Source organism: Pongo abelii, chromosome 11, assembly GCF_028885655.2.
Source record: "Pongo abelii isolate AG06213 chromosome 11, NHGRI_mPonAbe1-v2.0_pri, whole genome shotgun sequence".
Lineage (NCBI taxonomy): Eukaryota > Metazoa > Chordata > Mammalia > Primates > Hominidae > Pongo > Pongo abelii.
Window position 1 is genome coordinate 106,608,191 of NC_071996.2, and position 23,618 is coordinate 106,631,808.

The 23,618-nt window shown below is 42.1% G+C and overlaps 1 protein-coding gene across 44 annotated transcripts in view; it reads left to right on the forward strand.

Annotated features, from left to right (window-relative positions):
* The first annotated feature begins 595 nt into the window (after nt 1-595).
* Nucleotides 596-23,618, forward strand: part of ABI2 (abl interactor 2) — a 101,707-nt gene continuing 78,684 nt past the window's right edge. For 22 of the 44 annotated variants that reach the window (XM_054548489.2, XM_054548491.2, XM_054548492.2 and 19 more), the window contains exon 1: nt 662-1,015. In XM_054548489.2, the coding sequence (XP_054404464.1) occupies nt 899-1,015 (117 nt within the window). In that variant the 5' untranslated portion in view covers nt 662-898. 44 annotated transcript variants of the gene reach the window in all.

Here is a 23,618-nt window from a genome sequence, read left to right on the forward strand (position 1 = left end):
GGTTGTGAGTGAGGAAGCGAATCATGGAAATGGCAAACATAAAAAGCTGAGGCCCACGGCACCGCAAACCAGAAGAGAAAGGGGGCTAACCTGGCAGGGGAGAACGGCGTTAGCGGGGAAGTGCAAAGAGGCAGGAGCGCAGGAAAGCTGGGGTTAGGAAACTGCAATTCACTGCAACAAAGAGGATGAGGTCAAATTTGAGAAAAATGAAGTCAGGTGGCATTGAAAGCTGCGTGGAAGTTTGTTTTATTCCTGCCCTGTTGAGGTGTGATCTTTCACAGAAGAGGGTCCCAAGAGTGGAGGCTGTGCCCTCCTTAGGCCTCCCGTCAGCAGCAGAGGGAGAAAAGCCTCGAGAAGTTCCCCAAGCCGATGACCTCCATGGGGACAGAGCCGAGATGAGTCCCGGAGGGAGCCGGCGGGAAGCCAGCCGAGCAGGGTGGTGTGTTCCCGCCGGGCTAACAAAGGCCGCCGGGAAGTGGGGGCTTCTCCAGCCGCTCCAGCGGCGGGCGGGCGGCGGAAGGGTTAACTGCGCCACCAACTCCCCCGCGCATCCCAGCCCCTACCCCCGCCGTCGCTAGGAGACGCCGGAAGTGGGGGAGGGGCCGGCGGCGCGGGCGAGGGTGGGAATCTTTTTCGGGCTCCCGGGGGCGGAGGGAGGGGAGCGCGCGTGCGCGCGCCCGGCCGTCCGTCGCCGCGGTGACCGTCCTCGCAGTCCGTCGCCTCGCGCCCCGCCCCCGTCGCCCCCTCCCCTGTCGCGCGCTGGGGCTGTTTCTCGCTCCTCCCGAGTTACCGCCGCCGTCGCCGCCGCTCCTCCTCTCCCAGTCCTGGGTTTCCCTGGCGCTGCGGCCGCCGCTCCCTCTGCGACCTGTATGAGGAGGAGGAGGAGGAGGATGTGAAGATGGCGGAGCTGCAGATGCTGCTGGAAGAGGAAATCCCGGGGGGCCGCCGGGCCCTTTTCGACAGCTACACAAATCTGGAACGGGTGGCCGATTACTGCGAGAACAACTACATACAGGTGCGAAGCATCCCCCGCTGGGACGCGTCGGGCCTCAGGGGGCGGTGAGGGGCGCGTAGGGGACCCCCGCGTCGGGGGCCGCGCGCCTCGGGGCGTGGGGCCGAGGCCGCCGCGGGGACACGGCCCTGCGGAGCCCCCACTGGGGGTGGGCAGCTGGGTGAGGGCTGGGGCTGGTGAATGGGTGGAAATTCTCCGGCTGGAGAAACTGCATTTTTAAAACCTTTTAAAAAGCGGTGAAGCAGTTCTCGGCGTGGTGCGTGTGTCGCGTCCCGCCTCCTCGCGGCTCCCGCCCTTGGCCGCCCCCGGCCGCCCCCGCACTTCGCGCGGGTCAGCGTTCCGGATGGCGGAGGGGGCGGAGAGTGGCGTTTTCTGTTTGACGGAATCCTGCTCCCCACCTTAGGGTAGGGGTGTCGCGGGTATTGACGGGTTACCTCCATCCCCCAAATTCTGGAAGATTTTTAAGGGGCTATCTTGCTGCAGAGTGAAGTGCTTCAGGCTTCAGTTTTCTGTTCCTGTGAATACTTCAGAAACCCTTTCTTAATATCTTATGTTCTAAAGGGGATACGGTAGAAGAGCAGCAGTCTCTTGTTGGAAGTTAATGCCATTTTTCTCCCTACGGAGAAGGATGATGAGCTGATTTCCCCCTCCCTCCTAGTTCTGTTAGAATAGGCAATTTTCCTGGGGGTGGGAGGAGGACGGACTATGACTGTTTCTTAGAGAGAATTGGGAAGATGAACCTCCTGGTTTAAATTTTTTTTTTTTTTTTTTTTTTACCATGATGGACCGTTTGGCACAGGGGCTGATAGTGGTAGCGGCGTGTGTGTGGAGGCGGGGGATACTGGATGATATGAGATCCAGCTGCTACTGGATGAAGCAAAATATTCTGTGGATTAAAAAAAATCCTTCTTTAAAAATTACTTGAAAGGATAGCAGGTTAAAATGCACAGTTTGCAAAATCCAAAATCTTTTGCTTTTTTTTTAATGGTTATTTTAAATTATGGGTTCTGCCTCCATTTTTTTTCTTTCCCATTTAAATTCTCTTGGGATAAAGATGGAAATGGAAGCAATATGTTAAACTGTTTCTTCACAGTCCTTTTTTTTTTTCCTTTTTTCTTGCTCCCACCTCCATCTCTCCAGGGATCCTTCTTTTTTCTTTTTGAGACACAACCTCGATCTGTAGTCCAGGTTGCAGTGCAGTGGCGCGATCTCGGCTCACTGACACCTCGGCCTCCTGGGTTTGAGCAATTCTCGTGCTTCAGCTTCCCGAATAGCTGGGACTACAGGCGCCTGCCACCACAACCGGCTAATTTTTGTATTTTTAGTAAAGATGGGGTTTCACCATGTTGGCCAGACTGGTCTCGAACTCCTGACCTCAAGTCATCCACCCACCTCGGCCTCCCAAAGTGCTGGGATTATAGGCGTGAGGCACCTTTCTTAACATTAGCTATATAGGAAAGTATTTTCATGTCTTAGTGTAAATTTTAAAAAACAGGTGTTACAATTTTATAGGTTCATAAATTTTGTAATGGCCACATTGTTGATCATGGAAGTGAGATTTTGTTTGATTAGACATACTATTATCTTGTAGACATTTGTATTTGAGAATGAACCACTGTATAAACCTGTTCCCTCGAAAGAGGTGGTTGAGTATGGCTACTAGGAAAGGAATGTAGGCAAGATTAATACAAAAAAATACAAATGTCCACTTGTAAGGTACTTTGCTCATAAAAATGGGGTAGAAAAGATTCAGAGGTTCAGGCCTGGGCGATAAGAGTGAGACTACATCTCAAAAAAAAAAAAAGGTTCAGTTGCTCAATTTTTCGCTAAAATTGAAAGTCTTTTATGGCCTAGAACTGTGTGAGGGGTGGATGGTACATACCTAGTAGGAGAGGCTGATCTTGGAGGAAATTAATACCATGTAGTTAATTTACACTCTGTAGTGCACTGCTGGTACCAAGGAGGACTGGAGGAAGCAATGCTGTTCTGAGGGAATTCACAGTCTCTAGTAGAGGCAAAACCTAAAGGAATGAAGTGGTAATTCCATTGCCTTGTGCAGCATATTATGGGGAAAGAGTTGCAGGTCAGAAGAGAAACTGAGGGTGGAAGAGTGGATTGCAATTATTACCAGTAAGAGATTTCTTTCTCTTTTGCAAGATGATTTTTTATTGTAATTTGAAGGTACAAGTTCCTCTTAAGTTATAATTGCTATATAAAGGTAAAAGGATAAGGATTATTAAAGCTGAAAGGTTAAAGGGAGCAGCAGTTGTCTTTTTAAATATTTTATACATTTCCTTCAGTTGAAAAGAGAAAAATGTTACTACTATCAGTCTCTGTTTTAGCAATGGGACTCAAAATTTAGTGTGGTGACATTTTAAATTTAAAGCATAAATATTGATTAATATTAATTTAATAGAAATGAACTTAGATTTTAAAATAGTTTATTTCTTCAATTTAGCATCTGAAGTATATTTTACACTTTCTCTTTTTTGATTATCATTTATTTTAGGATGCCTTGGGTATATAATTGGTACTGTCTCTCAGGATGATAGCTCTTATATGATTTATTGGGAAAGTTGATAAATAGAACATGGTGATAGTGGATTTGTGCTGATCCAGCTGTACATTTGGCTGACCAGCAGGGGTTTTGATGCTGCCTGGACACTGACCAGCAGGGGTTTTGGTGCTCCCTGGACCCTGCAGTAGATGAAAGGTAATTCACAGGATCAGTGATCAAATGGTCAATTTAGCCTTTTTTTTTTTTTTTTTTTTTTCCTGAAACAGAGTCTCGCTCTGTTGCCCAGGCTGGAGTGTAGTGGCGCCATCTCGATCTCTGCTGACTGCAACCTCCGCCTCCTGGGTTCAAGCGATTCTTCTGCCTCAGCCTCCCGAGTAGCTGGGACTACAGGCGCGTACCACCATGCCTGGCTAATTTTTGTATTTTTAGTAGAGACAGGATTTCCCCATTTTGGCCAGGCTGGTCTGGAACTCCTGGCCTCAGATAATCGACCTGCCTCGGCCTCCCAAAGTGTTGGGATTACAGGCGTGAGTCACCGCACCTGGCCAATTTAGCCTTATTATAGCATCATGTCTTAGCCACTAGCTCGAGTTAACTAACCTAACACTCATTTTATTGTGTGGAAATGTAATTTTTGCCTATAAAGTAGAAAAAAAAAATCTGTTTATCATATGTAATAAGTGTTTTTGCTCGGTGTTTTTTTTTTTTTTTTTTTTTTTTGAGACGGAGTCTTACTCTGTCGCCCAGGCTGGAGTGCAGTGGCGTGATACCGGCTCACTGCAACCTCTGCCTCCTGGGTTCAAGTGATTCTCCTGCCTCAGCCTCCCGAGTAGCTGGGATTACAGGCACGTACCACCACACCCGGTTAGTTTTTGTAGTTTTAGTAGAGACAAGGTTTCACCATGTTGGCCAGGCTGGTCTCAAATTCCTGACCTCAGGTGATCTGCCTGCCTTGGCCTCCCAAAATGCTGGGATTATAGGCATGAGCCATCGTGCCTGGCCTGTGTTCTTAAGTAAGTGGTTTTATGCCTAGGAACATCAAAACATTTAAGGTAAATAACATTCTAAATGTGGATTATATGAAAATTGAGCCAAGGAAGGGAAATAATTGTGCTGTCCTGAAAATAATTGTAGTCTGTTTAAATTGTTTGTGTCTTAGGAAAGTACCCTTCAGAGGCCGGGCACAGTGGCTCATGCCTGTAATCCCAGCACTTTGGGAGGCCAAGGCGGGCGGATCACGAGGTCAGGAGATAGAGACCATCCTGGCTAACACGGTGAAACCCCGTCTCTACTAAAAATACAAAAAAAAAAAAAAATTAGCTGGGCGTGGTGGCAGGTGCCTGTAGTCCCAGCTACTCGGGAGGCTGAGGCAGGAGAATGGTGTGAACCCGGGAGGCGGAGGTTGCGGTGAGCCAAGATCGTGCCACTGCACTCCAGCCTGGGCGACAGAGCGAGACTTGGTCTCAAAAAAAAAAAAAAAAAAAGTACCTTTCAGAAATACCATCAGCATTAGGAGTGATCAGATAGTTCCTGTATTGAAACACACAGACACACACACACACACACACACAAAATCTACAAATAGAGCAGGGTTGTAAATAGCTGTTTTCTAGGTTACTCATGCAGTTAACATTAGAAATTAAGGCCAGGAGCAGTGGCTCTTGCCTGTAATCCCAGCACGTTAGGAGGCCAAGGCCAGTGGATGGCTTAAGCCCAGGAGTTCGAGAACAGCCTGGGCAACATGGTGAAACCCCTTCTTTACAAAAAAAAAAAAACTAGCCAGGCCTGGTAGCATGCTGATAGTCCCACATACTCAGGAGGGTGAGATGGGAGGATCACCTGAGCCTGGGAGGCGGAGGCTGCACTGAGCCATGATCCCACCACTGCACTCCAGCCTGGATGACAGAGTGAGACTCTGTCTCCAAAAAGATGTTTAAAAATGTTTTTTTGTTTTGTTTTGTTTTGTTTTGTTTTTTTGAGACGGAGTTTCGCTCTTGTTGCCCAGGCTGGAGTGCAGTGGCACCACTTTGGCTCACTGCAACCTCTGCCTCCAGGGATCAAGCGATTCTCGTGCCTCAGCCTCCTGAATAGCTGGGATTACGGGCACACGCCACCACACCTGTATAATTTTTGTATTTTTAGTAGAGATGGGGTTTCACCATGTTGGCCAGGCTGATCATGAACTCCTGATCTCAGGTGATCGACCCATCTCAGCCTCCCAAAATGCTAGGATTATAGGTGTGAGTCACCATGCCTGGCCTAAAAAAATTTTTTTTTTTTTTGAGATGGAGTTTTGCTCTTGTTGCCCAGGCTGGAGTGCAGTGGCGCGATCTCAGCTCACTGCAACCTTCGCTCCCCGCGTTCAAGTGATTCTCCTGCCTCTGCCTCCCGAGTAGCTGGGATTACAGGTGCGTGCCAACACGCCTAGCTAATTTTTGTATTTTTGGTAGAGATGGGGTTTCGCCATGTGGGCCAGGCTGGTCTCAAACTCCTGACCCCAGATGACCCACCCACCTCGGCCTCCCAAAGTGCTAGGATTACAGGCGTGAGCCACTGTGCCTGGCCCCCTAAGAGTCATTTTTAATAAAAATTTAGATAGTTTCATTATTCTAACCTCTAGAAAATGGGATAGTCAAAATATTTTTTTCTAAAATATGATAAACAGGTATAACTACAATTTGCTGATATTTATCAGATCAATTTTCTTGCCTATACAAAGGATTTAGTAGTTGGTAGAGACTTTTGAGATACATGTAAGACCTGTGTTTCTTTTCCTCATTTATTAATATACACATCTAGGCCAGGCACGGTGGCCCATGCCTGTAATCCCAGCACTTTGGGAGGCTGAGGCAGGCACATCACGAGATCAGGAGATCGAGACCATCCTGGCCAACATGGTGAAACCGTGTCTCTACTAAAAATACAAAAATTAGCTGGGTATGGTGGCGTGTGCCTGTAGTCCCAGCTATTTGGGAGGTTGAGGTGGGAGAATCACTTGAACCTGGGAGGCGGAGGTTGCAGTGAGCCAAGATCATGCCATTGCACTCCAGCCTGGGCGACAGAGCAAGACTCTGTCTCAAAAAAACAAAAATTACACATATAATGCCTAATATGTTTGAAGGTGTCCAGGAATTAAAAATGTTTTGGTTAACTTGGAATCTACGTTTTTATAAATAGAAGAATTTTTATTACAATATAGTTGCCTTAATGTTTTGGTAGATGAAATAACTGCCTATTTGTTACTTTCCTGAAATCTGAAAAGCCAACTTGTTGATATGTACATTTTTCTTTTTGTTAGATAAAAGTTACTGATTTTTGTGAGTGACAGTTCACACAGATGCATAGTAAAATCTTATTGTTTGGATTAAGAGTAGAATCATCCCATAATATGGATTTACTCAGAAGAAATTAAGAACTTACCTTAAATTTTTACCTGAAATTTTTTTGAACAACAGGAGACATATTAGTAGCTTTCCTTTCTTCTCTTAATCAATGTGGATATTCCCAGAGTTCACTAAAAACTTCATGAGAGGTTTACAAGGGGATATTATCAGTTTCATAAAAAGTAATTACTAAAATGATATAAAGATTTAAAATTTTTATTTAATAAAAATCATTAGAATACATGCTCATTGTTGAAAAATTATTAGAGAATACAAGTAGGTATTATGAAAGAAATGGAAAATTGCCCAATCATCTTGAATATATATCTGGTACTCATACTTTTAAATCTTTTTTGTATGCACAACTATATATCAATATTTTTGTAGAAATGGGTTTGTGTTCTATATTCTATACCTTTAAAAGAAACTTTTAAGGATGCTGGGCTTGACTTTCTTTTCAAATGGATGTCATATAGTATATTGGGAGGAGGTTGGTTATATTTATAGGTCGAGTTCTGTATGTTCTTGCAAATGGGAGAATCTTAAAATACCTAGAATGAAGGAGAAAGAGGTCGGTTGAGAGTAAGGAGAATGAGTAGAATTTGGGAGACTGAATTCCCCATAGATTAAGATGACTCAACTCATTTGAAATTGATCAAGGCTTACCATTCCTCAAGAAATTAGTCCCTAACTCTCAGCAGAGACATTTGGTGAATAGATTTTCAGTGACAAATCAGTCATCCTCAAGACCTTTGACAAGATTGCAAAAACAGGCTAATTTATATTTGAGCCCCTTGCTCTTTTAAACATTTTGTCATTTGTACGCTTCCTATACCTTCTTGTCCAAGAAGTGACCACATAATTTCCGTTATTGATCCAAGAAATCCAGTCTCACCTCATTTCGCCCTTCCTTGAAGAGCTTCTTGGTTCAAAATTGCTCTTTACCAAAATAATTAATTAATAAACTGTTCATTTACTTTTTCTTTTTTTTTTTTTTTTTTTGAGACAGAGTCTCACTCCTTCGCCCAGGTTAGAGTGCAGTGGCGTGATCTCGGCTCACTACAACCTCCGGCTCCTGGGTTCAATCAATTCTCCTGCCTCAGCCTCCTGAGTAGCTGGGACTACAGGCGTGTGTCAGCATACCCAGCTAATTTTTATATTTTTAGTAGAGACAGGGTTTCTCCATGTTGGCCAGGCTGGTCTCGAATTCCTGACCTCAAGTGATCCACCCGCCTTGGCCTTCCACAGTGCTGGGATTACAGGTTTGAGCCATCGTGCCCAGCCTCATTTACTCTTTCTTCTTACCTTGGTATGGGTAATGTGAGAATGTATGATAGGTTTGCTTTATTTAGAGTCATCTTTTCTCACCCAGAGAATAATATATAAACCAAATTGATTTACTTATGTGTAAAATATGTAGTAGAGATATTTTTGAGCATGAGGTGCTTTTGGCGTTACTTTTTCTTTTAAAATGCAGGGAATTTAATAGTATGCAGTTTCAGTGTGTGTGAGGTAATCTTTTGGTGGATGAAATATATTTGGTGGATGAATATGCTGTGATTTGCTTACACCCACCCCAAATCCATTTTGCAGCACCCTACTCACTGTCCAGAGATTCTGGGAAAAAAACAATAGAGAAGACAAAGCCAATCTAGACACCATTTGACTCTACCTTGTGAATATTCTGAAAGTTACATTAGGCTAGTTGTAGAATTTTTTTTTTTTTTTGAGACAGAGTCTCTGTCGCCCAGGCTGGAGTACAGTGGTGCAATCTCGGCTTACTGCAACCTCTACCTCCTGGGTTCAAGCAATTCTCCTGTCTCAGCTTCCCAAGTAGCTGGGATTACAGGTGCATGCCACCACGCCTGGCTAATTTTTGTATTTTTAGTAGAGACGGGGTTTCACCATATTGGCCAGGCTGGTCTCGAACTCCTGACCTTAGGTGATCCGCCCTCCTTGGCCTCCCAAACTGCTGGGATTACAGCGTAAGCCACCGTGCCTGGACTAGTTGTAGACTTTTGATAGCTTATGGTTGAATTTTTATGGGATTGGTTAATAGATTGGATTCATGAAGTAGCGTGTAGGGCAACACATTCTATTTTGGATTTTTCATTTACTTTGTGTTTCCTTCCAGATATGAAGCTCCTAGAAGATGGAGTCATTTCTTAAACATTTCTATATTTTCCCATTAGCCGTAGGATGTTCTACATATAGTAGCCACTCATTAAATAGTTGCTGAACGTAAGAAATACAGACTTGAATATGCAAGAGCCTATGCACTGAATTATTTTTATTTTATTACTTTATTTTATTTTATTTTTATTTTTTTTTGAGACAGGGTCTCACTCTGTCACTCAGGCTGGAGTGTAGTAGCACGATTATGGGTCACTGCAGCTTGCACTCCCAAGCTCAAACAGTCTTCACACTTCAGCTCCCGAAGTAGCTGGGACTACAGGCTTGTGCCACCGTGCCCAGCTAATTTTTTTTGTTGTTGTTGTTAGAAATGGGATCTCACTATGTTGCTCAGGCTGGTCTTGTAACACCTGGGCTCAAGAAATTCTCCTGCCTCGGCTTCCTAAAGTACTGGGATTACAGCTGTCAGCTGCCATGCCTGGCCTTGAATCATTTTATAAGTAGAATATAATTACCTGTAAATTTACCTTGCAAGTTTTTTCCTGTTTGATTTTTTGGTGACATTTATGTTCTGTAAAGTTTTGCAGTACTTTTCATATTTGCATAGTTGATGCAAGGAACATAGTTTTGCTTTTTTCTTCTTAAGTAATATACTTCGTAGAAAATTTGGATGATGTAACGGCTTTGTTTTGAATCATTCACAACATGAATTTTTTCTCATTTGATTTTTAAAGTCAGGTTTATTGAGGTTAATACATATATGTTACAAGTCACCCTTTTTAGGTGTAAAGGTTTATGAATTACAATAAACTTACATAGTCATGTAACCACCACAATGTAAAATTTTCCTTGTACCCTCTGTAGTCAGTCCTGTCCCTCCACTACTAGCCTTTGGTAAACACTGATATATTTTCTGTCCCTCTAGTTTTTGCCTTTTCCAGAATGCCATATAAAGGGCATTATATAGTATATAGCCTTTTGCGTTTGACTTCTTGGTACTAGAAGTCCTAATACATTTGAAAATCATCAGTGTTATTGTATTTTTTCAGCACTTCGTTCCTTCTTATTACCGAGTAATATTCTAGAGTATGAAAGAATTGTAATTTGTTCATCCATTCACCAACTGATGGATTTCTGGATTGTTTCTAGTTTTAGGCAGTGGTGAATACGGCTATAAACATTTGTATACAGGTGTTGGTGCAACCTAAGTCTTCACTCTTTTGGGTAAATTTAAGGGAACAGATCCACTATTGTACCCTGGTGACAGTGGATGTATCCACATAGGCTGCATAGGCCAGCGCTTGAACTGCATCTGATCTGAATCTTGGCTGAGCACTTTGTGATCCTCTTGGAATATGAGATTATGGGAAGTTTGCAAGGACCTATATGAAGCCCTTTCTCAATCTCTTCATCTGCCAAGGAGGCTGTACATGATAACAGTGCCTCATCACCTCCTGGTTCCGATGAGATGAGGCCCTCTGTTGTACTCTTTTAGGTAGTAGCTGCAGGCCTTAAGACTTTAGTTGCAGCATGGCATTGGCTCCTCCGCAACAGAGTGTCATATCTACGTTGTAGTCACCTGGCTCCTTTTGTTTTGGTATTGCTCTGCACAAGGGCTGTATCTTTTACTACTATTCCTTCTGCTCTCCATGTAAATGGTAGGCTTTCTGAACCTAACAAGCACTTGAGCAGGTCTATCACATTGCCTTCTCTTTTCCTTGACAATAAATATCTAATAGTGGGATTATTACCATATGGTAAATATATGTTTAGTTTTATACAAATTGCCAAACTCTTTTTTCCAAAAACGATGGTACCGTTTTGCATTCCCACCAGCAAAGATCCAGTTGTTCTTCATCTTTGTCAGCATTTGGTTTTGTCAGGTTTTAAAATTTTAGCTATTCTGTTGTTAGTGATGTCTCAAAGGCCGTATATGACAAGCCCACAACTAACATCATACTCAACCATGAAAAGTTGAAACCTTTTCCTCTAAGATCAGGAATAAGACAGTGGTGCCCAATGTCACTAGTTCTATTTAATCAAGTACTGCAAAGTACTAGAAGTCCTAGCCAGCCAGTTAGGAAAGAAAAATAAATAAAAGGCATCAAAATTGGAAGAAGCTAAATTGTCTCTGTTTGCAAATGACATGATCCCTTATGTACACAAACCCTAAAGACTCCACCAAAAGACTGTTAGAATTAATTAACAAATTTAGTAAAGTTGTAGGAGACAAGATCAACATACAAAAATCTGTTGTGTTTCTACATATTAACTACAAACGATCTGAAAAAGAAATTAAGAAAACATTTCCATTTATAATAGCAGCAGAAAGAATAGACTACTTAGGAATAAATTTAACCAAGGAGGTGAAAGATCTGTACACTAAAAACTATAAGACATTTATGAAAGTAATTGAAGAAGATGCAAATAAATGGAAAGATATCCCATGCTCATGAATTGGAAGATTTGATATTGTTAAAATGTCCATACTACACAAAGCCATCTACAGATTTAATGCAATCTCTATCAATATTCCAATGGTATTTTTCACAAAAATAGAAAAACCCCAAAATTCATAGGAAACCACAAAATACTTTGAATAGCCAAAGCAGTTTTGAATAAGAACAAAGTTGGAGGTATCATACTTCCTGATTTCAAACTATATTACAAAGCTATAGGCCTGGCATGGTGGTTCATGCCTGTTATCCCAGCACTTTGGGAAGCCGAGGCAGCCAGATCACCTGAGGTCAGGAGTTCAAGACCAGCCTGGCCAGCATGGAGAAACCTCATCTCTACTAAAAATACAAAAATTAGCTAGGCATGGTGGCACACGCCTATAGTCCCAGCTACTCAGGAGGCTGAGTTGGGAGAATCGCTTGAACCCAGGAAGTGGAGGTTGCAGTGAGCTGAGATCATGCCACTGCACTCCGTCCTGGGCAACAGAGCGAGACTCTGTCTCAAAAAAAGCTATAGGAATCAAAACAGTGTGTTACTGGCATAAAAGACATGTAGACTAATGGAACAGAATAGAGCCCGGAAATGTACCCACATCTGTGCAGTCAACTAAGCTTTGATAAAGGTACCAGGTACACAATGGGGAAAGGATAATTCAGTAAATGTTATTGGGAAAACTATCCACATGCAAAAGAATGAAATTTGATCATTATATCACACATACAAATTAGCTAGAAATGGATTAAAGACTTAAATGTAAGATCTGAAATTATAAAACTCTTTGATATGGGTCAGATGTTTATTCCCTTCAAATCTCTTGTTGAAATGTGATTCCCAGTGTTGGAGGTGGGTCTTGGTGGGAGATAATTGGATTATGGGGGCAGATGCCTCATGAATGGTGTAGCACCATCCCCTTAGTGATAAGTGAGTTCTTGCTTGGTTCACGTGAGAACTGGTTGTTTAAAATTAGTCTGGGAGCCCCCCCACCGTGTGACATGCTGGCTCCACTTCTGCCATGATTACACCTCACCAGAAGTACGTGCCAGCACTGTGCTTTGTGTAAAGCCTGCAGAACCAAGAGCCAATTAAACCTCTTTTCTTTATAAATTACCCAGCCTCAGGTATTCCTTCATACGATTATAAGAATGGACTGATACACACATAGAAGAAAACATAGGGGAAAAAGCTCCTTGATACTGGTCTTGACAATGGTTTTTATGAATATGACACCGAAAGCACAGGCAACAAAAGCAAGAAAAGATGAGAGTGACTACATCAAACTAAAAGGCTTCTGCACAGCAAAGGACACAAAATGAAAAGGCAATTTATGGAATGGGAGAAAATGTGCAAACCATACATCTATATGATAAGGGGTTTATATCTCTGTGTGTGTGTGTGTGTGTGTGTGTGTATGTATGTGTATAAATATATAAAGGATTCATACAACTTAATAGCAAAAAACCAAATAACCAGATTTTCAAAAGACTTAAGTAGACATTTTTTCAAAGAAGACACACATGTCCAACAGGTATGTGAAAATGTGCTGAATGTCACTAATCATTAGGGAAATGCAAGTCAAAACAAAAAGGAGCTATCACCTCACACCTGTTAGAGTGGCTATCAAAAGAGAGATAAGTGTTGGCAAGCAGGTGGAGAAAAGAGAATCCTTGTATGCAGTGAGAATGTAAATTGGAACAGCCATTATGAAAAACTGGTTCCGGCCGGGCGCGGTGGCTCATGCCTGTAATCCCAGCACTTTGGGAGGCCGAGGCAGGCAGATTACCTGAGGTCAGGAGTTGAAGACCAGCCTGGCCTAATATGGTGAGACCCTGTCTCTCCTAAAAATAAAAAAATTAGCTGGGCATGGTTGGTGGGTGTCTGTAGTCCCAGCTACTCCAGAGGCTGAAGCAGGAGAATTGCTTGAACCCTGGAGGCAGAGGTTGCAGTGAGCCGAGATCGCGCCACTGCACTCCAGCCTGGGCAACAGAGCAAGACTCCATTTCAAAAAATAAAAAAAAGAAAAAAAGAAAATCCAGTTCTCCCTAAAATTAAAAATAGGACAAACATACAATCCCACTTCTGGATATATATTCCTAGGGAATGAAATCATTATCTCAAAGAGACATCTGCATGCCCATGTTCATTTCAGCATTATTCATGGTAGCTAAGATATGGAAACAACCTAAGTGTCAGTGGATGAATGGATGAAGAAAATGTGTACTGTATGCACAGTTCTCCCTGAGTCTACATGGGGCATTGGTTCTAGGACCCCTAAGTATACCCAAATCTGCATATACTCAAATCCTGCAGTCACCCTTGTGGAACGCGTGTATATGAAAAGTCATCTGTCCATCTGTATATGTGGATGAATACTGTATTTGTTTGAAAATAATCTGTATATTGGACCCACACAGTTAAAGGGCCAACTGCATATATAATAGAATATTATTCAGCCATAAAAAGAAGGAAACCCTGCTATTTTTGACAACATGGATGAACCTGGAGAACATTATGGTAAGTGAAATAAGCCAGGCACAGAAAGACAAATACTGTATGATTTCACTTATATGAGGAATCTAAAAAGTTGAACCCATAGAATGAAGCAGATAATAGAATGGTGTTTGCCAGGGGCTGTTGGGAGGTGGGGAGAAATGGGGAGATGTTAGTCACAGGGCACAAACTTGTAGTTATAGGATGAATGTGTTTTGGGGGTCTAATGTACTGTGTAGTAACTATAGTTAATAATATTGTATACTTGAAATTTACTCAGTAGATTTTTTTTTTTTTTTTTTTGAGACAGCGTCTTGTTCTGTTACACAGGCTGGAGTACAGTGGCATGATCACGGCTCACTGCAGCCTCACCTCCCCAGGCTCAAGTGATGCTCCCACCTCAGCCTTCCGAGTAGCTGGGACTACGTGTGTGTACCACCACACATGGCTAATTTTTGTAGTGACGGGGTTTAGCCCTGTTGCCCAGGCTGGTCTTGAACTCCTGGGCTCTACCCATCCACCCACCTTGGCCTCCCAAAGTGCTGGGATTACAGGTGTGAGCTACCATTTGCCTGGCCGAGAGTAGATTTTAAGTGTTGCCCACTCCCCGCCCCCACCGAAGATAATCAAGAAATGATTATCTGGGTTGTGATAACCATTTTACAGTTTATGTGTGTATCATGTCATCATGTTGTACCCTTTAAATATATACAGTTTTTGTCAGTTGTACCTCAGCAAAGCTGGAAAAAAACCCCAAAGCAAACTGAACCAAAACAATATTGCCTGCAAGCCACAAACAATCAGCATCTAGCCTTGACATCATCTCCTATTACACTCCTGTACCCTTCTTTGTTCACTCAACTTCAGCCACTTTGGCTTCCTTTTCTTGAACATACCAGGCATACTTCTGCTTCAGGGCCTTTTTACTTTGTACTTGTTATGCTGTCTGCCAGGAGTACTCCAAGATAGTTGCATGATTGGTTCTTTTACTTCCTTCAAGCTTTTGCTGATACATCATGTTCTTGATGACCCCTTCCTGGCTACTCTGTGTAAAATTATAACATACTCCTGCCCCTTGCTCACTCTCCCTTTGCTTATACTTATCTTTCCATGCTTTTTATACGCCTACATATTTTCTCTTAACATACAGTGTTTCTTATTTGTGTGTTTTCCCTCCCTGGTATATGAGGGCAGAGATTTTTGTCTCTTACTCATTTCTGGTACCTGGAACAGTGCCTGGCACAAAATAGGCACTCCGTAAACATTTGCTAAATGAGCGAATTAGATCTTTTCTAGTAAGCATTAGAAAATGTTGGAGGGCAGTGAAATAAATTAGTTTTGGGCCAGGCACAGTGGCTCACTCCTATAATCCTAGCACTTTGGGAGGATGAGGCAGGCAGACTGCTTGAGCTCAGGAGTTTGAGACCGGCTTGGCCAACGTGGTAAAACCCCATCTCTACTAAAAACAAAAAAATTTATCCCGGCTTGTTGGTGTGCACCAGTAGTGCCTCGGGAGGCTGAGGCACGAGAGTTGCTTGAACCCGGGAGGCAGAGGTTACAGTGAGCCTACATTGCACCACTGCACTCCAGCCTGGGCAACAGAGTGAGACTCCATCTCAAAAAAAAAAAAAAATTAGTTTTGCAAATTTGAAGAGTTGATAGATTTATGCTCTGGAAAATGAAAGTTGGCAAATACTTTTTATTTGTCCAGAATATTTAATGTAGATATGGCCAACAGTTGACACTAATATTCCACATATGGTTGGTGCTTTAGGGTTAAGCAGTTTATTTACAGTTATTTAGTGCAGGACTTACTTGATAGTGGAAGCTCATCAAATGTCTGAACTGATCTACAGCTTCCTGGGAGGTATAAGCAAGGGAGATATTCCTATTATAACAATCAGATGAGTCAACTCAAGTTTACCTCTGACTCTGCTAAACTAAAATTCTGTGAAGAGAGGAATTATGTTCATTTTTTTTTTTTTGCCTGTTATGTCCTCATTTCTTAGTGTTCAATAAATTTTCATTGAGTAAAATAAACTTACGACTCACACCATTTATTTTATTTTATTTTTTTCCTTGCTGGTCATTCAAAAATAGTTATTGAGCATCTTTCCATTCTGTGAGGTCAGTGGTAAGTAACTCATGGACCAAGTCTAGTTCTGTTACCATTTTGATTTCTATGAAGAATCTTTGTTGTAAATTTTGAAATAAGGGAGTTGAACTGCATATAATATGGGACTGTTTTTTTGTTTTTCTTGCTGTTATGTGGCCTTACCCACTTATCTGTTGAAGACTTTGAATAAAGGCAAGGAGATAGGTTGTTAGGAACCTACGAAACAAAGTTGAATAGGGGAAGCCAACAAGGGATGCCAGCTTCTTTCAATATGTAGTACCACAAGTCTTCTGCCAGCAGATAGTGCTTAAATAGTGATTCCTTGTCTCCCTCAAAACCTTTTATTTATTTATTTTTGAGACAAGGTCTCACTCTGTCATCCAGGCTGGAGTGCAGTGGCGTGATCTCAGTTCACTGCAGCCTCTGCCTCCTGGTCTCAGGCACTCCTCCTGCCTCAGCCTCCTTAGTACTACTGCTGGGATTACAGATGTGTGCCACCATGCCTGGCTAATCTCCCTCAAAACCTTTTATTCTGAATCTAGAAGAGCAGGCTAGGGTGACAAATTTAAATTGCTTGGCTTGATATAATGCCTATACACACACACATCACACTGTTTTTGAGAGAAAAGTTTAAATTTATTGACATGAAATTTATATTATTTCTAGTTTTTTAATCATTCACGCATTTGTTTATAATGTATTAACATGCATAATTATGAATTTTATTCATGTGTAAATAATACAGTCTATACCATTAACAAAAGACCATGAGATCCGTGGAAGAAGAAAAAGGAGAGCTTTATTTCCTATAGAGGATTACAGCCTGCAGATTGGGAAGTGGAGCCTCCGGCCAAAACCAAAAGCAAGCACCTGGGGAGGCTGAGGCAGGTGGATCATGTGAGATCAGGAGTTTGAGACCAGCCTGGCCAACATGGTGAAACCTTGTCTCTACTAAAAATACAAAAATTAGCTGGATGTAGTGGCATGCATCTGTAGTCCCAGCTACTCGGGAGGTTGAGACAGGAGAATCGCATGAACTCGGGAAGCGGAGGTTGCAGTTAGCTGAGATTGTGGCACTGTGCTCTAGCCTGGATGACAGAGCGAGACTCCGTCTCAAAAAACATAAAAAAATTTAATGTTAGCAGGTTAGTTTGTGGTACAGACATATTATGTGCATGTAATGACAAGGCATTATATTCCAGGTTTTTTTTCCTTCCTTTGAAATGAGTGATTAAAGATCGAATTTCTAGGACTATTTATTTATTTTTGAAATAGAGATGGAGTTGCTCAGGCTGATCTCCAACTCCTGACCTCAAAGACATCCTCCTTCCTGGGCCTCCCAAAGTGTTGAGATTGCAGGTGTGAGCCACTGTGCCCAGCACTTCAGAGTTATTAATGAGGTTTAAAAACATGTTTTTAGAAGTAGATTTAAAGCTCTCTGATTAATTGAGATTGGTTTAATACTATTTGATGTTATTTGCATACAGGCTCTTCTGACAAAAATATGTTAATCATGTCCTCTTTGGCCACTAATCAGGTCCTCTTTCTGCCTTTCCAAAAGTAACAGTTTTTGTCCAAGTTAGTTAAAACACTATTTCTTGGTGTATGTAGTGGCTTCCACCTCTAATCTCAGCACTTTGGGAGGCTGAGGTGGGAGGATTGCTTGAGCCCAGAAGTTTGAGACTAGCCTTGGCAAAAAGATGAGAGAGACCCCGTCTCTACAAAAATTACAGAAATTAGCTGGATATAGAGGTGTGTGATGGTGTCCCAGCTACTTGGGAGGCTGAGGTGGGTGGATTGCTTGAGCTTAGCGTTGGAGGCTGCAGTGACCCTTGATAGTGCTTGAAATGTCAAATGTTGCTATTCATTTATATATTTCCATTTGGTTCTTACTCCATGGTAAAGCTTTGGGCTTAAACTTTGTTTAGAGACAGTCTTATTGAGCAGCATAAGTTGTACCATCTTACAATTATAAGAAAAGACTATAGGCCCTTAATAATATTCATAGAAAGGAAACTTAATCTTTAATAATAAAACCCCAACAATGCGAGTAATTGCTTTAAAGTACTAATGGTGTATTTCCTGATGAAAAAATCAAGAACAATATAATTTTTAAATAAATTTTTTTTCCTTTTTTTTTTGAGACAGGGTCTCTTGCTCTGTTGCCCAGGTTGGAGCGCAGTGGCGTGATCATGTCCCACTGCAGCCTCCGCCTCCTGGGTTCAAGTGATTCTTCTGCCTTAGCCTCCTGAGTAGCTGTGATTACAGGCGACTGCTGCCACACCCGGCTAATTTTTGCCTTTTTTTTTTTTTTTTTTGAGACGGAGGTTTGCTCTTACTGCCCAGGCTGGAGTGCAATGGCGTGATCTTTAGAGGTGAAGCCAGCTGGGCTTCTGGGTCGGGTGGGGACTTGGAGAATTTTTCTGTCTAGCTAAAGGATTGTAAACACACCAAACAGCGCTCTGTGTCTAGCTAAAGGTTTGTAAACGCACCAGTCGGCACTCTGTGTCTAGCTAAAGGTTTGTAAATGCACCAATCGACACTCTGTAAAAACGGACCAATCAGGACTCTGTGTCTAGCTAAAGGTTTGTAAGCGCACCAATCTGCACTCTGTAAAAACGCACCAGTCAGCGCTCTGTGTCTAGCTAAAGGTTTGTAAATGCACCAATAAGCACTCTGTAAAAACGGACCAATCAGCGCTCTGTAAAATGGACCAACCAGTGCTCTGTAAAATGGACCAATCAGCAGGACCTGGGCATGGCAAAATAAGGGAATAAAAGCTGGCTACCCGAGCCAGCAGTGGCAACCCGCTGGGGTCCTCTTCCATTCTGTGGAAGCTTGATTCTTAGGCTCTTCCCCAGTAAATCTTGCTGCTGCTCACTCTTTGGGTCTGCACTACCTTAATGAGCTGTAACACTCACCTTGAAGGTCTGCAGCTTCACTCCTGAAGCCAGCGAGACCATAAACTTATCGGGAGGAACAAACAACTCCAGACACGCCATTTTAAGAGCTGTAATACTCACTGCAAAGGTCTGTGGCTTCACCCTGAAGTCAAGCGAGACCGCGAACCCACTGGAAGGAAGAAACTCCGGACACATCTGAACATCTGAAGGAACAAACTCCAGACACACCATTTTTAAGAACTATAACAGTCACCGCGAGGGTCCGCGGCTTCATTTTTGAAGTCAGCCAGACCAAGAACCCACCGGAAGGAACCAATTCCGGAAACAATCTTAGCTCACTGCAATCTCCGCCTCCTGGGTTCAAGCGATTCTCCTGCCTCAGCCTCCCGAGTAGCTGGGACAACAGGCGCCCGCCACCATGCCGGCTAATTTGGTATTTTTAGTAGAGATGGGGTTTCACCGTCTTGGCCAGTCTGGTCTCGAACTCCTGACTTCAGGTGATCCACCCACCTCGGCCTCCCAGAGAGCTGTGATTACAGGCGTGAGCCACCGCGCCTGGCCCTAATTTTTGTGTTTTTAGTAGAGACGGGGTTTCACCACATTGGCCAGGCTGGTTTCAAACTCCTGACCTCAAGTGATCCACTGGCTTCGGCCTCCCAAAGTGCTGGGGTTACAGACGTGAGGCACTGTACCCAGCAATATTTTCTTTTCTAATCAGATGAGTTTTGCTTTTGACAAAAATTTGCTTCTGGCCAGGCATGGTGGCTCACGCCTGTAATCCCAGCACTTTGGGAGGCCGAGGCGGGCAAATCACCTGAGATCAGGAGTTTGAGACTAGCCAGGACAACATGGTGAAACCTTATCTCTACTAAAAATACATACACACAAAATGAGGCAGGAGAATCGCTTGAACCCGGGAGGTGGAGGTTGCAGTGAATGGAGAGCATGCCATTGCACTCCAGCCTGGGTGACAAGAGTGAAACTCCATCTCAAAAAAAAAAAAAAAAAAAAAAAATTGCTTGTAATTCTATGTTGATTCCAAATAAGATTTCAGAATAGTAAGCTATTTCCCAACTATTTAAATCTTTGAGGAGTTTATTGTTGCAGGTGTGCAAACCAGATAGATCTACCGGATGCTACTTTGGTATTTGGTATCTTTTTCAGGTTTTTGCTAAAAACCACAAAAGACTTTTTTTTGTTTGTATATTAGAGGAACATATTTCTGCAGCTTGGGAATATATGGGACTAATAAGCATGTGTATCACACCATATTACTGCCTGAATGAACACATCAGCTATAAGAAGGAAGGTGAGAATTTGAGAAATACTGGTCTGTGTTTTGGGTTTATCCATTACTGGAGTTGCACGTTTTCCCTTGTCATAATTCCTATAGCTTTTAGCTCTTCCTTATTGTCCATTGGGTTGAATTAACTCTTTCTCCCCCACCACATTTAACTCTAGGGAATGTAAACTTGTGCTGTTCTCTTTCTCATTCCATGTTTCTGTTTTTTAGTTAACATCTTGTCTTTGAGGGGAATGAATTAACTTCTTTAAGGGAAGTGAGTTAACTACTTTGAGGGAAATAGGAAAAAGAGAGCAGGGACAAAATAATAAACCTGTGGCCAAAAGGAGGGGATGTATGATGAAATGTCATTCCTTTATTTTATCTTATATTCTTGCAATGCTAGCTGTTAAAATGGATCCAGTAGACCTTAAACCTAGGCCCTTGTTTGTGCTGCCCCACTTCATGTGCTATGGTGCATTTTAAAATTTATTCAGCCATTCATTTCTTATCTTATAAACTTGAATTTGTTTTAATTTTGTATAGTTTTTCCTTATTTAGGAAGGACTTTGTGTTCTTGCATGAGTTTCATATAATAGAGTTTGAAACTAAGCTATTAAACTATGATGATTGCCCTAACATGTGCATCAGGTACTTTTTTGTCTTGTAGTTGGTTTTATTGGAGCCATTGCATGTCCTAACAAGGTAATGAGTGATCATGTAGAAAGCAAGGAAGTGATGGGTTTGGTCTCTGGTCAAACCGTAGAAGTGAGTTGAGTAATTCAGTTTTGCTCTATTTTTCCACCTGAAAATGGGAAGGATGACATCCTGACTCCCAGTTAATGCAAGTTTTGTTCATAGACAAAGGTGCACTGGTTTTCAACTAATCTTTTGTTCTTTTGTGTGAAATTTCTGGTGGCATAGGAATTTAGAAAGAAATCAATAAACTTGTGATTCTTGTTCTGAAGATACTTCTAGCCTTGTAATCCCGTAATGGACATAAGACCATTACACGAATAACCGTAGCATGTAGTAAATGGCATGATGACATTACCACCCAAGGAAAATGTGCAGTGGAAACTCATGGTTCAGTTTGACAAGACGTTTATCAGTCTTCACCATGTGCCAAGCCTTTCTGGGCAGCTGAGAGAAGAGATAATAAAATAGTTTCTGTTTTAGAGAACAAGGAATAGAAATGATATAAGGATTGAGATGATATTTTTATAATACTTTAGGTTTATTCTGCACAGGCAAACTGTGTGTTATACAACACATAACTGTTATGACACTTAGGTTTCCAACTGGGAAATTGTAGTTGATTGTTTAGTTATTGGGTGTTGGTAATGGCTTTTTGGTTTGGCAGTTTGTCTAAGGCCTGGTAGTTGTTTCAGGAACATTTACGTATAGGATTAACCTTTTGTAATGTTTTCAGAATCCTGCAGTTTCGATGCTTTCTAGATATTTAGGATTTGATCATTAACCAGGTGATAAATATAAGCATGAAAAAAAATGATTTGGCTGGGCGCAGGTGGCTCATGCCTATAATCCCAGCACTTTGGGAGGGTGAGGTGGGTGGATCACTTGAGGTCAGAAGTTCGAGACCAGCTTGGCCAACGTGGTGAACCCTCGTGTCTACTAAAAATACAAAAATTAGCTGGGCATGATGGCGGGTGTCTGTAATCCCAGCTACTCGGGAGGCTCAGGCAGGAGAATCGCTTGAACCCGGGTGGCGAAGGTTGCAGTGAGCAGAGATCGTGCCACTGCACTGTAGCCTGGGGGACAGAGCGAGACTCTGTCTGAAAATAATATTTTATGTGAAAATAAATTTAATAAAGGTTAAGCTTAGTATTTTAAAGTTTATTTATTCCTAGGGAGTAATAGTTCCCACATTAAACATGAAGAGTTTTTCAAAACTCAGTGATCATTCTAATTGGTATGAAGCATGCAGGAGGTAATTAGCTTAAGATGCAATGGTGGAAAACATGCATAATTTATATACAACCCTTTTTACATGATGCAGTTATGAAAGAGTTCTTTTTCATATGGTCAATTATATGTTATATGTTGACAGGATAATTAAAAGTAGATTTATAAGCCAAAATTTAATGATGGTTAAGTTAATGGAAAATTTCCCTCAATTTAAAACATTCAACAGTAATGTAATATCACCCCACCTGGGTGAAATGAGGAGTTAATCTTATTTTTTTTAATAGGCTTTACTTTTTAGAGCAGTTTTAGGTTTACACTGTGAAATTGAGAAGAAGGTACAGAGATTTCTCATGTATTTTCTTTCTCCCATCACATGTGTACAGCTGCCTCCATTATTAATATCCTTCTCCAGAGTGGTACATCATTACAATTGATGAATCTACACATCATTATCACCCAAAATTTCTTTCATTTTTAATTAAAAAGTTTTTTAAAAAATAGTACAAAGCCCCCTGAACCTTGCTGAATTTTTTTTTTTTTTTTTTTTTTTTTTTTTTTGAGACAGGGTTTCACTTCCATTGTCTAGGCTGGAGTGCAATGGTGTGATCTCAGCTCACTGCAGCCTCTACCTCCTGGGTTCAAGTGATTCTCCTGCCTCAGCCTCCTGAGTAGCTGGGATTACAGGCATGCACCACTGCACCCGAGTAATTTTTTTTTTTTGTATTTTTTTTTTTAGAGGTGGGCTTTTGCCTTGTTGCACAAGCTGGTCTCCAACTCCTGAACTCAAACAATCTGCCTGCCTCAGCTTTCCAAAGTGCTGGGGTTACAGGCATTAGCCTCTGAACCCAGCTGGTGCCCTATCACTCTTGAACACTTTAGTGTGGTTTTTCCACAAACAAGAACGTTTTCCTGATTAATCACAAAATAGTCATAACAATCAGGAAATAAGATTGATATATTTCCACTGTCTAATCCTGAAGTCTCTGTTAACATTTTGCCATGTTTTCCAGTGATATCCTTTCTTTTTTTTTTTTTGAGGCGGAGTTTCGCTCTTGTTGCCCAGGCTGGAGTGCAATGGTACGATCTTTGCTCACCGCAACCTCCACCTCCCAGGTTCAAGCAATTCCTCTCCCTCAGCCTCCCGAGTAGCTGGGATTACAGGCACACGCCACCACGCGTGGCTAATTTTTGTATTTTTAGTAAAGACAGGGTTTCACCACGTTGGTCAGGCTGGTCTCGAACTCCTGACCTCAGGTGATCCGCCTGCCTTGGCCTCCCAAAGTGGTGGGATTACAGGTGTGAGCCACTGTGCCCGGCTGTGTGTTTTTTTTTTTTTTTTTTTTACGGCTGAATAATATTCTAGTACATGGATAATACCACATTTTGTTTACCCATTTG